Raw genomic sequence first — 15,330 nt, forward strand, 5'->3', positions numbered from 1 at the left:
TTCGTTAAATTCACTTTTCTTTTAATCTCAATCAATCATCAATTAATCTCTTTCTTGCAGAGGCCGTGCAGGTTCTTCTCTCCTTGCTCGCCGATGACTCTTCCTCCGTCAGAGAGGCCTCCATGTCCTCTCTCAAGAACATTGCCGCACTGTAATCACTTCTTTTTTTCGTTGCATTTCTTCAATTTCGCTTCGTATTTCATCCTCACAATTCTTTGCGTCTTTCTCAGGAATCCTCTTCTTGTTCTTGATTGCTGTGCCGTCGTGTCGCGTGGTGGACGTCGGGTGCGTTTTCACTCTCTCGTTCTCTCTCTATCTTGTTTTTCATTCGATGCTTAGGTTTTACTCGATTATTCCATTCTTTAATTTATTTTAATTCTCTTTTGTGGTCTTTCAGCGGTTCGGGAATATGGCTGGAGTTTTCCAAGTGATGGCGTTCGGCGTTCGGTCTCTTGACACAAGAGACGTTGATTCTGCTTTCATGGCGAAGCTAGCTAAGATTGCTACCGCGGAGCTGATATCCTCTAAGGTGCTTTGTTTTCTGCTTTCTTGCAGGAGTGAGTAGCTAGCTGCAGTAGTAATAGTAATGGACACAATTCAGTGACAGTCACTTTTATTTTATGTTGTTGGCTTAGTAGGAGTAAGTTAATTTGCGTGTGGTATTTTGGAGACTCGGTCTTACTTCGCACCAACTCAAACTAATTATAGAATAGAGGGAGCGCGTATATGGAGATGTCAGCGGGCTTGAATTGATCGCATGGTACTTTTGCCGTTTTGAATTGATGCAGGATACGTTTAATTTTTGTTTCTTTTTTATCAACGTAAGAGGATTACCTTTTAAGTTTTAACAATGCTTTTCCACATTTTGATAGAAGGTTTATACCTTCAAAATTTGGGTAACACCAATTATCAAACCTTCTAACCCTCATAAAGATACCAAGAACGCAGCTTTGTTTCCTGAACTTGGCACAGATTATTAAATCCTTGACGATTGTGGCATATGTCTCCCAATTGCAAACACTCTATATCTGCCTACTTTTGGTAGAAATTAATTTATCTGACTGACACGTAATATGGATGTTATCTGTGATGCTGCATTGGCCATGGTCAATTTAAGATCCAGACAAGAGAGTCGAGGATTAGAAGGTTTGATAATTGGTGTTACCTTAACATTCGATTGATTTGTTTTACTGTCCTCTACAGTAACAGAAGTAAGGAAGCTTAAGGTGACTATGACTATGTTTATTTAAATTTGAAAGATGATTTCCTAAAAAAAAAGCTTGTCTGATTTTTGGGATTGGATGTTAAGTTGGTTGACATAATTTTTTTTGATAGATAAGCACCATTCCGGGTGTTCATCTAAGAGATGGTTGAACAAATAGTGATTCAAGGTTTGAAATGTGGCTGTCCCTCCCCCTTTCATTGTCCATATGGACAAATAATTGGGTTTCAAAATTGAAATTCATTTTACTAGAGGACAAAAAAAAGACAGCTTACATGCTGGACCTGTTGATAGAAGGTTTTTACCTTCACAATTTGGGTAACACAAATTAGCAAACCTTCTAACCCTCATAAAAGATACCAAGAACGCAGCTTTGTTTCCTGAACTTGGCACAGATTATTAAATCCTTGACGATTGTGGCATATGTCTCCCAATTGCAAACACTCTATATCTGCCTACTTTTGATAGAAATTAATTTATCTGACTGACACGTAATATGGATGTTATCTGTGATGCTGCATTGGCCATGGTCAATTTAAGATCCAGACAAGAGAGTCGAGGATTAGAAGATTTGATAATTGGTGTTACCTTAACATTCGATTGATTTGTTTTACTGTCCTCTGTAGTAAGAGAGGTAAGGAAGCTTAAGGTGACCATGACTATGTTTATTTAAATTTGAAAGATGATTTCCTAAAAAAAAGCTTGTCTGATTTTTTGGGGATTGGATGTTATTAAGCTGGTTGACATAATTATTGTTTGATAGATAAGCACCATTCCTGGGTGTTCATCTAAGAGATGGTTGAACAAATAGTGATTCAAGGTTTGAAATTAGGGTTTTAGATTTGGTATTATTTGTTAGAGTTTTTATCTTATATTGGACTTTTTCCAAAACAATATTGTCTTATTGCGGTGTTTTGTTGTGTTGGGTTTATCAATAAACTACTATTGTCAACTTTTATGCCTTGTTTTTGAGGGGAAGAGAGAAACGAGTCAGATGGAAATGAAGAAGATGGAAATGAAAAAGATGCAAATGAAAAAGATGAGTGAAAATACCTGAGAAATAAAGTTACATGTGTTTGGTTGAAGAAAATATAATAGACGTGGCGAGAGAGATGTGTAGAGATAAGTGAGAAATAAAAAAGTGGATTTCGCTGTTTTTAAAATTATTTCTCCTTCTTTCTCTCCTACTAAACAGCTTACATTAATTTTACCCTCTTCATTTCTTCACAACCAAAGTCGCCATTAGTATCACATAATTATGCGACATAGATTTTCTTTTTCTCATAGTATTTGAGACCTATATTAGATGAGTACTCCTCATATTTCTGGTCTTTCCTTTATTTGAAATAATGGTAAGCGCTTGTTTGTATAAGCTTCGCTGTAGACGCTTATAGGACAGAAGAATGTTGATGGAGAAGTTTATCTAAACATATCCAAAGTCTATTATACTCTTATTGGATCCTCCCTTGTGTGTTATTTTCTTGATATCATGGTCATCTTAGAATATTTGAGCTTATGGCTTTACCAGATTTGCTAAGTTTCAGCTAATGCTTTATTTAATTCACAGTGATTGTTTTCTGCAGGAACTAAATTCTGACTGGCAACGAGCAGCAACAAGCCTACTTGTTGCAATAGGTTCACATTTACCTGATCTCGTAAGATATCTTCTTTTTCTTTTTAACTATTGAAATTGGTTTTTGTTTATATTAAAAAATTTAGTTCGATAAAGAATGGAAAGATAGGTTTACAGAGCCATTGAAACAAGTATGACCAAGAGAAAGAAAGATCAGTTGCATGCAACCCTACTGTAGTACAGTTTCTTTTTTACCCGTTGAATCATAAGTTAAGAACTGTTGTCCGTACTCCATAGTTTTACTTTATCCTTGTACTTGGAGTTATTGAAGTATTTTTCTATCAAGCTAAAGTAATATCTCCCATTCATTTTACTTTCATGGGATGTACCACTGCCTTCCATATATATTTTATATAAACTCTTTTTTGCACATCCCCTAGTTTTCCCTGGATTTTTGATCTCATGTCTTTGATCTACCTTTCCCCTGGATTGGTGTTGCAGATGATGGAAGAAATTTTTCTTCATTTATCTGGGACCAATTCAGCAGTACAGGCTATGGTTCAAATCCTTGCAGAATTTGCTTCTACTGATCGTTAGTAATCAATTTTAACTATGTACATCAGCTGCCAAATTTTTCTGTGGGATCACACATTCAATTGTAAACGCTGATGAGTTTTTCTTCCATATAAATCTGATACAGCCATGCAGTTCATTCCACGTTGGAAAGGTGTACTTTCCCGAATTTTGCCAATTCTTGGAAATGTACGAGAAATGCATCGCCCGATTTTTGCAAATGGTATGGTGATTTTTCTGTTACGTTGTTGATGGATATGTTTCTTCTATCTTTGATGTCTTTTATGAAGCACTGGATAGTACTTTGATTGGCTTCACGTATATGTAACCAATTTTGATACTCTTGGATACTTCATTGATACCTATTTGTTAAGTATCAAGGCTTATAATTTTTGTTTGAAAATCTAGTACAACTACGCTGGTTGTTATATAAACATACAATATGGAACCATGGAAGCACTGTCCGTTTGTGAACAAAAAAGGTGACTGTCCTCTTTATGGTTGATTTGAAGAACCAAATTAGATTACTAGTACTATTCCATTTTGTAAATAATTGGAAGTGATTTATGATGACAATATTTATAATTTATTTATTTATTTTAGCAATGTCCATTAAGTATGTTCTTAATTTGGATGGAATTGAAATTATATGTTTATTATGTTTTAGGATTCATTATTAATATCTACATATAAATACTAAACTTAAACGTATCTTATTTATTATTAGAACAATCATATCACCATATTGAATGCATATCATGTACGTGCTTAGTATGCATCGTAGGTGACTTTCTTGAATTGGTTGAGATTGCTGACAAGGGCAGTTTATATCTGACAGGTCCAGCCTAAGTGAATTGCATATGAATTCACCTTTTTATAAATTCCATGACATGTTAGGGCATAGAGTAATAAATGTAAAATTGGAAAACCATAATGTATTAAATATAGTTGTGATGAACAATTTTAGATTTTTTAAAGGACATGTGCATCTTGTGGTTTCTGGAATTTCAAAGAGACCTTGGCCAAAAAACATTTTAAGATAAATTGGTGTTATTAGTAGGCTAACATTTTTAATGGATGGTAAAATTGGAGATTTCTATCAGCATGGACGTGAAAAATCTTGGCTACCTGGTTTTGGAGCATGCCAATTTTGGTGATTTTATTTTCTTTGTACGTTTTTTTAGAGTTCACTCTAGGTTTAGTTGGTAATGTGTTATATTATGGCTGATACATCATTGAAATATTTTTAAATTGTTTTAAAATATAAATTTTGAAAATTTATGATCCTTTTGTGTTGAGCTTTCATTTTTTTATGGTAGGCGAATGGGGGAGGATGATTTTTGGCTAACTATTGCTCAAAGATGTTATTGTTACTGATAATCTGATCCAGTTAACTCATAATTTATCATTTTTTGCAGCATTTAAGTGTTGGTGTCAAGCGTCTTGGCAATATAGTATAGACTTTCCTTCACATTTTCCTCAAGATGCTGATGTCATGTGAGATCAATATACAGTCTTCTAGTTTATTTTCTGATTCAACACATCTTGTTCCCTTTATTTCTTATCTGAAGGTGAGAAATATCTCTAATTCTCTATGTAGTGCAGGTCATTTCTAAATTCAGCTTTTGAGCTTTTGTTGAGAGTTTGGGCAGCTTCAAGAGACCTTAAGGTCACTACTATTTTTCTTTACTTCTGTTCTTGCATTCTGCTCCTTATATGAGTCTTTATAATTTTCTGGATCCTTTTTTTGCTGATACATCTATAAAAGTTAAGTTTCTGAACATGTTCTGTTTGTGTGGTTGATGAACATAGATGAGTATTTTAGTGTATAATTTATGACTTTTTTACTTGATTGTTTTTGATCTTTGTCTTATTTAAACTTATTTCGTTTTAGGTTCGTGTGGCATCTGTAGAAGCACTGGGGCAGATGGTAGGTCTCATAACACGAGCACAGTTAAAGACTGCCCTACCAAGGCTTATCCCTACAATATTGGACTTGTAAGTATGGTCTTTAAAGCATTTTATATTTTAGTTATCTATTGTTCATATTTAATTGGTTTTTTTTTCTCTTTAATGTGTGATTTCTCACTAGATTAAAATATGAAGACACTTAAAATATCAACTAGTATTATTAGATGGATTCATATTCATATCTTCTTATGTCAGGTATAAAAAAGATCAAGATATAGCTTTTTTGGCTACATGCAGTCTCCACAATCTGCTAAATGCCTCTTTGTTGTCCGAAAGTGGTCCTCCTATGCTTGATTTTGAGGTATGAATACTATAATGTTCTTGTTTAAAACGTTTCATGGTATGTTAGAATTTTTTTATCATACTTCTGGTTATGTGGTAATTTTCAATCAAACCTTAAAAATTTGTATTTGATTTGTTTGCATATCATTTAAGTGATGGGAGAGTCACTGCTTACTTTAGGATGTAGTATGAACATCTATACATTGTTTGAAAATCTTTACCTTTATTTATCTTTTGTTGTGTGGGTTAAGCACTTGTATTTCTACCATCTCCTATATACCTGCATTTCCTTATCGTCATGGGAAAGGAGGGCTAACTGGGTTGTTGTTGTTCTGCTGGTAATGTGGTCATCTCTAAAGCAATTTCTACCCTTTTCTAGTAGGAATGAGTGGACAGCTTCATAAGCATACTGGAATATCTGCTTATGTAAATAAGAAATTGTAATGCCTTGGTATATGTCACTAATCTAATGCTCATAGTAAATTGTAAATGAATGAGGCTTTGAATATTGAATGATTATGGTTTGAAGGATGACTGTGGTTGTTTAGTTTAAATTTGTTCTTTCACAAAAAATATATAATCTTCTGATGTTCATATTGGATTGTATGTTCGTAATATGATAGCCAAAATTATCCAATGATCATACTGCAGTGTGGTGTCAAATGCTATAACTCCATTTATGGGTGTAAAGAAGTTAAAACAAATGCTTTAAAAATTGTTTCAACCAGATAATTGAGAAACAGTGGTTCATAACCCATTGAATCAGTGCATAGGAAATGATAAATATATTAGAATGCAAAAATTTAATTTAGTGGTATTCAGAAGTCAAAATAAAGATAAAAAAGGAACAAATAACTACATGGAAAAGAAACTATAAAATAAAGTGGAATAAATATATAAATAAATTATGTTAATGAAGTGTTGATTTTTTTTGGAATAGATATGGCCTTCCTGAATTTAGGTTTGGCTAAGCATTTGGTGTTATGTGTTACCTTGTTTCTATGGGTGTATTTTCTTTTGGCATGGGTTTTGGTGTGCTACCCCATGTTTTTTGTATTCTTTTTTCTTTGTTTTTGTTATGGATTCTCATGTAATGGCATATGATTGCTGAGCTTTGGGGTGCTAATCTAGTTGGGATTCTAAGGTGCCATATGCCTAGCGTGTGAGAAAAAAGAACTTCTATGCAGACTTTGTTATAGACTACAAGAGAAGTATGCTGCATTCACAAATTAGACAAACATTATCTGGCCAGGGTTGGGGGAGGGAGAGTTTATGATTCTTTTGGGTCTAATATAAACAAGAGAGAGCCAACAGTGAATTAAAGGAGAAGAGCTTCTGGATTCAACCAATGTCAGAAAGTTTTGGAAAACATGAGACAATTGAAGTTAAAGCCACAGTGGAGGACATGGATTGCAGATTTCTGAGGCTTCATTATTGAGCCCTAATAGGCATGCTGTCTGGTTGACAGTGCAACATCTTTTTGAAACTGCTGGTCAAGATTTATTGTCCCTTAAAACATCTGACACATTTCTTATTTTATCTTCTTGATGCTTTACGAATCACCATTTCAATGATGCATGTATGCAAGTGCAACACTATCATTCTCTCTTAATCATGGACACATTCCAAAGTTGTGCTATATGTTGCTGTACTTTTATCACTTGTGAAATTAAATAAAATCATTGCTTGCAGGATTTGACTATTGTTTTATCAACACTTCTACCTGTGATATCTACGAATAATGACGGCAAAGACCAATCAGATTATTCTGTGGGACTAAAGGTAATACTATCGATTTCATTAGTTGGAAACATAAGTTGTTTGAATATGATAACGACTGTTGCACCTGTTGCTACAATGGTCTATCTTTATTCCATTTTTTACCAACTCAACTTTTATGCTTTGAATTTAGTAGTGCAATTCTTTTTAGCATATATTTGTTATGTTCCTTTTGTTTCTTGGACTTAGGTTCCAACTGCAGGTATAATAATTAGTTTACTTTTTTATGGGTGCCTTTTGCAATGTGGGGTTATAGTGGTTGTGTAGGTCAGTGGAATTTATCATTATGGTTTTGTAAAGATGTTCTTTTTTGTGGGATGGTATATTTTTCTAGAATTTGTTATTAGCTTTTTTAGCCTGAATAACTTGTCTCTTATTTTAAGATAGAGTTGTATTCTTTCACTTCCTTATGGGCTAGAATTAAAGCTCTTCTGGGTAAGGAATGGTGTATCTACGCATACAATTTTTGGTGGATTAAGAGCACAATGTGTTTTAGATTAAAACCGAGAGTGGGTGGGTATACTCTTGCTCATTTTAGTGGAGCCTCATCGGGATTAGATTCTGTGGATTTTTAATGGGTTCTCTATGATGCACGGAAAGGGTTTGGACCCTAGAGAATCTTTTTGAGATGATAATTCTCCATTTTGTTCGTGTTTTTGTGGATTTCATTGGAGGCTTTCATTTGGCTTTGTGCCAGTACTTTTGCTTTTATTGGTTTTCTTTTAGATAAGGGTGTCCTCTAATATTAAGTTATCTCCGAAGTTAATAATGGTTAAGATGTATACATCTTCAATATGAAGTGTGTCATAATCTTAACCTACTAATATTTGAGGGTGGATGCATCTTTAGTTAATCACTGAGAATATCAATTTAGAATAATTTTTTCCTTTTTCTTTATCCAGAGTAAAAGAGGTAAACATTTAATTTATTCAATTATGTGTCACAGATGTATAATGAGGTTCAGCATTGCTTTCTGACGGTTGGCTTGGTGTATCCAGATGATTTGTTTTTGTTCCTTGTGAATGTAAGTACTTAAAAATTGGTAGTATGCTTGTAATTCTGTATGGTGTTAATTCAAAGTAATTTTTCTTTTGGCCCCTACCTTGTTGATTAAAAAATAAAATTTACGAAGAATAAAAGAGGAATAATATAATAGTAGAATATAGATAAAGTCAACAAATAAAACATCAGGATAAATTAATTAAATTTCTTGAAGAAGCTTGAATAGAAACAGGGGATGCTGTTTCTTTTGTCTTTATTTTTTCCTTTTTGGCTGGTATGTTTTCTTTAGTAAGTACAAAAAACCTATACTGTTCAAAATTTATTGAAGTTTTTGAAACCAACAAATGGGATTAAAACTAGGTGGCAATTTATAACTATTAAAACTTATCAATTAAAGTTAAGGTCATCAAATTTCAAACCTCAGTTTTGGGTGTATTTAGTTTTCTTTTTTGTCCATAAAAAAAGTAAATTCAAAGTAGTACCTAGTTTTTATCTTAAGCATTTGTTTTACTCCCTAATAGTAAAATCACATCACTTATGGTAAAATATTCTAGTCCATACGTTTATCAAAAGTAATCTGGTTTTAGTTCCTCGTTAGGGAATAAGGATTAAAAAGCATTTTAACCTTTAAACTTTAAATGATGTTCGCATGTTCAGTCCAAGAGGGCTTTTTATTGTCAGTATTTTTTATTCCTTGTTTTCTCTATCTATTTTCTTTTTCCAAGTTGAACAATACTTTTTTGTGTTTCTTGTAATATTTACAAATAATGCATATGTGTCTCTATTGTACCTGCTTCCAGAAATGCAGATTGAGGGAAGAACCATTGACTTTTGGTGCTCTTTGCATTTTGAAGCATCTTTTGCCAAGGTTCCTGCCTCCTCTATTCCTGATGGTAGTTATTCATATATATTAATAATAATGTAATCTATAATTCTTATTTGAAGGCTGTCAGAAGCTTGGCATAGTAAAATATCTCTACTAGTCGAAGCTGTAAAGTCCTTGCTTGAGGAGCAGAATTTAGCTGTTCGAAAGGCACTATCTGAGGTAAGTTCTGTGTTGGTTTTTTAATATTTAAATGAGACAATACCGTCTTTCAGTAATAGGTCAATATATTTTGGCTTCTCAGTCTTTCCTCCTTTGTTTATAGTTAATTGTGGTTATGGCTTCTCACTGTTACTTGGTTGGTTCGTCTGGAGAGTTGTTCATTGAATATCTTGTACGCCATTGTGCTATAACTGATCACAATAGGAGTGATCTCGAGAACATACCAAACAAGAGAATAGAGGTACTTTCTCTCCCCCTTCCCTCAAAGCAAAAAAATCAAGCAAAGTTCATATCTTTGAATTGCCAAGAATTCTTGTGAATTTTTAGTAAAATATGGTTATATCTTGGAGCTTAATACCAAATTGTGTGTGTACTTCTTACTTTCTTGGATATAGTCCTCTTTACTCCACTGTTTTCAGTGCTTTAGGAGAACTTTCATATGTTGATATGATTGGAAGACTCTGTCGTTTTGAGCTTTCCAGTCTCTAGTTCACCTTTCAATTGAACGTTCATTGTTATAGTTATTCTTCCTCCTCTCTTATATGATACATTTATTTTATTTATCATCGACACCTAAGTTTTGACGATCCTTCTTAGATGAAAATTGGAGCAGTTACTCCTAGTGAGTTAAGAGCAGTTTGTGAAAAAGGTCTGCTTTTGGTAACTATTACGATTCCTGAAATGGAGGTAAGTTTTATTTCTTTTCCTTATTGATAAAAATTTTTCACTTGTTTTTGTGGGCTCATTATTTCTTTTAATTCTCTATTTGCTAATTTTACCCACAAATTCTTTTGAATTGATATTGGATTGTACAGCATATTCTTTGGCCTTTTCTGTTGAGGATGATTATTCCACGAACCTACACTGGTGCTGTGGCCACGGTAAAAGTTCTGTTGGGAATTTCAGCTTGGTTTTCAGATGCATGATTAATTTTATCCATTCATTGTATGATTTGCAAATTATCTGGAAGTATAAATTTACTGCAAAATTGAATTTTTATTTTTGCAGAATTTTTTCTTTGGCAAATGAAATGACATCATTACTACTTTACAGGTTTGCAGGTGTATCTCAGAATTGTGGCGGCATAGGTCATATAGCAATGATATGTTGAGTGAGTGTAAAACCCGTCTTGATATACCAATTGCTGAGGTATGATATCACTGATAGTTTGAATTTTTTTTAATATTTATAATTCACTTTCAATTGTTAAAAAAGAACCACTGTTTCCTGTATCAGCACATATTGCCTGGTTGAATAATTTATGCTTGATGCAGGAACTTCTGGCTCGCTTGGTGGTGCTTTTGCATAATCCTCTGGCAAGGGAACAATTGGCCACTCAAATTTTGACAGTGAGCTAATGACATCCCTTAATATCTTCATAATATTTCTCAATAAATTCTTCTTTGATATATATTGTCACATATAGAGGCCTTCAGCATGATTTTTTTATGTTGCAATTCCGTATATATACTAACATTTACCAATCCATGGACAAAAAAATAAACTTTTATTAGCTTTGGGCTAAAACCTGAAGAAGTTAACATGTTTGTTGAATAGTTTCGTTAATGCTATTAGGAACTAGATATTTCTTCTGTGATTATTGTATCAATAAAAACATCTTCTATATAACTTAACAAGTATTGACTCTATAATAGCCTACAGACTTTAGAAGCTTTGCTAAATTACTGTCTAATGCTAATTGTATCATTCTTCTATCCTTTTATCCTCTGTTACCATCATTTAGAAAACACATAGCTTCTAAGTTTAGTTCTTCAAGAGTGAACTTTGCCAAATCAAGAAGCCCAATGCTATACTTGGAAAAGAGAGTGACTTTATTATTTTCATTCATATCAATTACATTCTCCTTACCTCTATTTGTAGCAATCTAATCTTCTAAAAAAGAGAAATAAGGAAACAATATACTGAAAAATAATCTGGAATATCCTACAAATATTTTTTCTAATTAAGAAGATTATATATATATATATTTTCTCTAAGAAGATTCTATAGATATTTCCTCTAATTACAACAACTATCATCATGTGGATATATCTCCACAAATGTTCATCAACCTTGTCTGTCCTTTTTTATACAATAATACCTTCATCTTTTCTAGACAAACGTTGAAGGTTCGAGAACATATAACCAAATATTAGGTCTTTTTTGGATACATTGTTTCTTTTCAAAGACTGAGATGGAATTTGTTCTCCAATTTTTATCATAACATGACCAAACATATGACAAGCTCAAGAAGCTTCAAGATAAACTTTTTAGATACTATTTCAAGCAACCAAACTATATCCTAGAAAAAAACTTTAAAGTTTAGATGCCAAAAGATTCAATACTTTTTTGATTTGTATTTGGAAGTATACTAGAAATATCCAAGAAGTATCTTATAAAAACATCTATGAAATACTTATACTTCAATTTGGTTAGTCTATTCCAAATACTCTACTTCATTGATACATGTCAATGAAGTATCAAAATCTGTGAAACTTCAATATTTTATTTCTTTCACATGTTATATACTGATACTTTTGGATACATCATTGATACATGTTGGAAAAATGTCCATATCTTTAAAATATTTATATGCAATAAAACTACAATTGGTGAAGTGACGATGATCTTGGAAAGCAAAGATGGAAATTGTTCTATTTACGAATCATTTTGAGAACCTAATGAGATTGATAGTGGTATTTCTAAATCTAAATAATGGAAACTAATTTATGATGACAACGATTTATAATTGTTTTATTTTGACAATGACAGTTTAAGAAATGTGCTTTTAATTTGGATTTACATTATATTCTTGTTATGTTTAAGAATTTTTTATACATTTTTAAATATATATCTTACACATGATGGTAAAAGTGCCATTAGATTGAGGCCAAGTCTCAACTCTTCGGAATGGTCGCTCAAACTATTTGGAATGTTATTTTAATATGTATTTGATGAATTCTTTTTATTGGTTGATGGTGTCATTCACTAAGCTTTTCTTTTTTTCTCAAATTTAGTTGCACACATTCCATTGGATGACATGTAAACATATTTTCTGCAGGTTCTATGTCTTTTGGCACCTCTATTTCCAAAAAATATTAATTTGTTTTGGCAAGATGAGGTAACATTTTTTGCTAAAAATTATATGTTATCCGGTTTAAATCTTCAGTGCTTTGTGAATTTCTTTACCTTTTGTTAGAGGTTGACAATCAGTCAAGTTTTTTGGTTATACATCATTATTTTGAAGCATGTCCAAGTTGAGCAAATGAGCAAATAAATATTGGTGAAGGTCTTGCATTTAAATATCTTAATTGTGCTTGTTGAAATTGTAATAAATTATCTTCTATTTATAATAGTATTGTTTATAAGTGAATATATTGGATTTGTAGGCTGGCCATTTTGGATTTAGAGGATTCTAAATTTCTCTATATATGTGTAATTATTGTAATAAGCCTATATAAGCTCCTTAAGTGAAGTCATTCAAATATTCTGAGAATGTTGAATCATAAAATTTTGTGCTTTGCTAGGCTTTCTTGTCTTGTAAAGTTTTAGATGAAGAAAACACTTTAGCAGTTTTATAATTTTGTATCTAATGTGTCTGCCTGCATAAGTCTGTTTGTTATTGAGAAATAATCAAAAAGCTTCACATACTTATGTTCATTTTAAAATATAGTTTTGTTGTAATATGCTATTTTGAATCAGTTACATTATAACTTAAAATTTCAGGATGATTATTATAGACCAAAGTGTAATTATTTTCTGTATTTGGGTAAGCTCTAGATTCCAAAGATGAAGGCATATGTTAGTGATACAGAGGACTTAAAGCAGGATCCGTCATATCAAGACACTTGGGATGACATGATTATCAATGTGAGTGTGAATGAATTGCTTAACATCCTACCCTCACGTTGTTCAACTGTATAATAAATAGTTCAATAATTTGTAAGAAGTACTTGTCATGAAGGCAAACTTTCTGTTCAATGCATGAGCTATTTTTGTTCAAGTAGGTGGAGTATTTAGTTTGTTTGCAACTAAAATATTTTTTCAAATAGGTTAATTGTGAACTGCATTATGATAGTTCTACTGAAGTGATCAAACATGTTTCAAATTGTTTATGTTGATAAGAAAAAATACAATGATGGATCAGTATACAAATTGTGGTTATTCAAAGCTAATGTATGATCTCTATTTTTGGGCTGCAGTTTCTTGCAGAATCTTTGGATGTGATTCAAGATGCAGATTGGGTTATGTCTCTTGGAAATGTTTTTGCCAAACATTATGAACTTTATGCTTCTGATGATGAACACACCGCACTTCTGCACCGGTATCAATGCTCTATCATTAAGTGTTCTCTTTTGTAAACGGAATAGAAACACATGTTAAATATTGCTTTCTGTTACTTGACAAGTTGTTTGCTTTATATTTTATCTTATATATACAAAATAAGGCAGATGAAATTGTATTTGTACTGGTAATATTCAGGTTCACTGCAGAATATGAAATTAGTAGCTTATGATTAATCATTGTTTGTCAGTTAAATTGTTAGGCACCTTTGAAACAAAGACCAGAAAAACAAGACAGAAGAACCAGAGATAAAATCTCAAACTGAATTATTCACTTATTAGCTGTTAAAGAACAATGTTTACAAAGGAAAAAGCTTCCTTTCACACAGGGATCGAAGTCAAAGACTTTCAATACCAAAAAGATAGCCCTGTAATACCTTCCAAATGGAAACTATTTATTGACTGTCTTAGAAAGTCTCTCTTTGAAAACAACTAAATAAATAACCCCTTTTATTTCTAAATTCCCTTGTGTAATATGCATTCCTCTACCTCAAAGAATCTTTTAGCTCAAGTTATCCCTCCTAAAGGACCAATTCCCACAAACATTGACAACTCCAACCTTTTAACTCAAGGGTGAATTGGTTCTTCTTCCTCTTTATTAAAAGCATTATTGTCCTTGTTCTCCTAATCATAGTTGTTATTCGGGACTGATTGTTTTTCCTTCTTCTCTTCTACATCGGTTGAATTCTCCCACCCCTTTGAACCCCTTTTCATTCTTCTTGATAACTTTAAGCAATTCTTTAAGTTCTTTCATATCTTGTATTGGAGATTCCACATTAATTAGAGATAAGACAAGTTATTAATGTATAAGTGGGTGTAAACTTCACCTTACAAGTCGGTTGTGAGATTGAGTTAGGCTTAAAGTTAATTTCTTAACATGGTATCAGAGCCATTGTTAGAGCATATCCTAGCGAGATTTGTCGTTTGTTGGGCATATTGTTTCGCCTGTTACTGGGCTACTATTGGATCACCTACTAATGTTTAATCCCATGCTCGAGATGTATATACCTCGGTGTGTGTTGGAGATCCCGATTGACTAGAGATAAGACATGTTTATAGTATATATAAGTGGGATTAAACCTCACCTTATAAACTGATTTTATGGGGTTGAGTTAGGCTTAAAGTCCAATTTTTAACATTGTTAGATATATTGTGTTTTATGTTAATTAGGGAAGCATAGTTCCTATGTTAATTATGTTATTTTTTCATATTCATTTGTAGCCTACATTCTCATTATTATAAATACATTACCTTATGTGTATTTACTACACAAGTGAGATTAATCCTTTACCTAGTTTTGCTATTTTCAACTTGGTATCTAAAGGCTAAAGCTTTTAATAGTCAAATTTTAATTATGAATTCATTGAGAGATGATTTTCTTTGTTCTTGTCATAGAACACTTGTTTTACCAATTGAGATCCTTTTGTAAATTTTCATTGACTCATCAATCTGTTAGATTGTGGTGTTTCCATATTTGTCTTATTTTTGTGTTCTTCTTTGATTTTATTTAATTAAGGAAACATATTTTCTATGTTAATTA

At 32.4% G+C, this 15,330-nt stretch overlaps 1 protein-coding gene across 10 annotated transcripts in view; it reads left to right on the forward strand.

Annotated features, from left to right (window-relative positions):
* Positions 1–15,330, forward strand: part of LOC108322435 (protein SHOOT GRAVITROPISM 6) — a 68,290-nt gene that overhangs the window by 251 nt on the left and 52,709 nt on the right. For 4 of the 10 annotated variants that reach the window (XR_001831605.2, XM_052872739.1, XM_017554512.2 and 1 more), the window contains exons 2-23: positions 72–151; positions 231–285; positions 398–529; positions 2,806–2,877; positions 3,297–3,387; positions 3,496–3,591; positions 4,787–4,865; positions 4,974–5,037; positions 5,263–5,366; positions 5,535–5,640; positions 7,314–7,403; positions 8,347–8,424; positions 9,203–9,270; positions 9,348–9,447; positions 9,551–9,688; positions 10,045–10,134; positions 10,263–10,328; positions 10,501–10,596; positions 10,722–10,796; positions 12,509–12,568; positions 13,228–13,317; positions 13,650–13,771. Coding sequence is in view for 9 of the 10 variants with exons in the window: in XM_052872739.1 (XP_052728699.1) it covers positions 72–151; positions 231–285; positions 398–529; positions 2,806–2,877; positions 3,297–3,387; positions 3,496–3,591; positions 4,787–4,865; positions 4,974–5,037; positions 5,263–5,366; positions 5,535–5,640; positions 7,314–7,403; positions 8,347–8,424; positions 9,203–9,270; positions 9,348–9,447; positions 9,551–9,688; positions 10,045–10,134; positions 10,263–10,328; positions 10,501–10,596; positions 10,722–10,796; positions 12,509–12,568; positions 13,228–13,317; positions 13,650–13,771 (1,952 nt within the window). In the remaining variant the exon portion in view is untranslated. Of the gene's footprint in view, positions 1–60; positions 152–230; positions 286–397; positions 530–615; positions 761–1,482; positions 1,541–2,803; positions 2,878–3,296; positions 3,388–3,495; positions 3,592–3,795; positions 3,851–4,786; positions 4,866–4,968; positions 5,038–5,262; positions 5,367–5,534; positions 5,641–7,313; positions 7,404–8,346; positions 8,425–9,202; positions 9,271–9,347; positions 9,448–9,550; positions 9,689–10,044; positions 10,135–10,262; positions 10,329–10,500; positions 10,597–10,721; positions 10,797–12,508; positions 12,569–13,227; positions 13,318–13,649; positions 13,772–15,330 lie in introns of those variants that run through there. The other 6 variants (XM_017554513.2, XM_052872737.1, XM_052872740.1 and 3 more) reach the window with 6 other exon arrangements.

Source organism: Vigna angularis, chromosome 2, assembly GCF_016808095.1.
Source record: "Vigna angularis cultivar LongXiaoDou No.4 chromosome 2, ASM1680809v1, whole genome shotgun sequence".
NCBI classification, from domain to species: domain Eukaryota; kingdom Viridiplantae; phylum Streptophyta; class Magnoliopsida; order Fabales; family Fabaceae; genus Vigna; species Vigna angularis.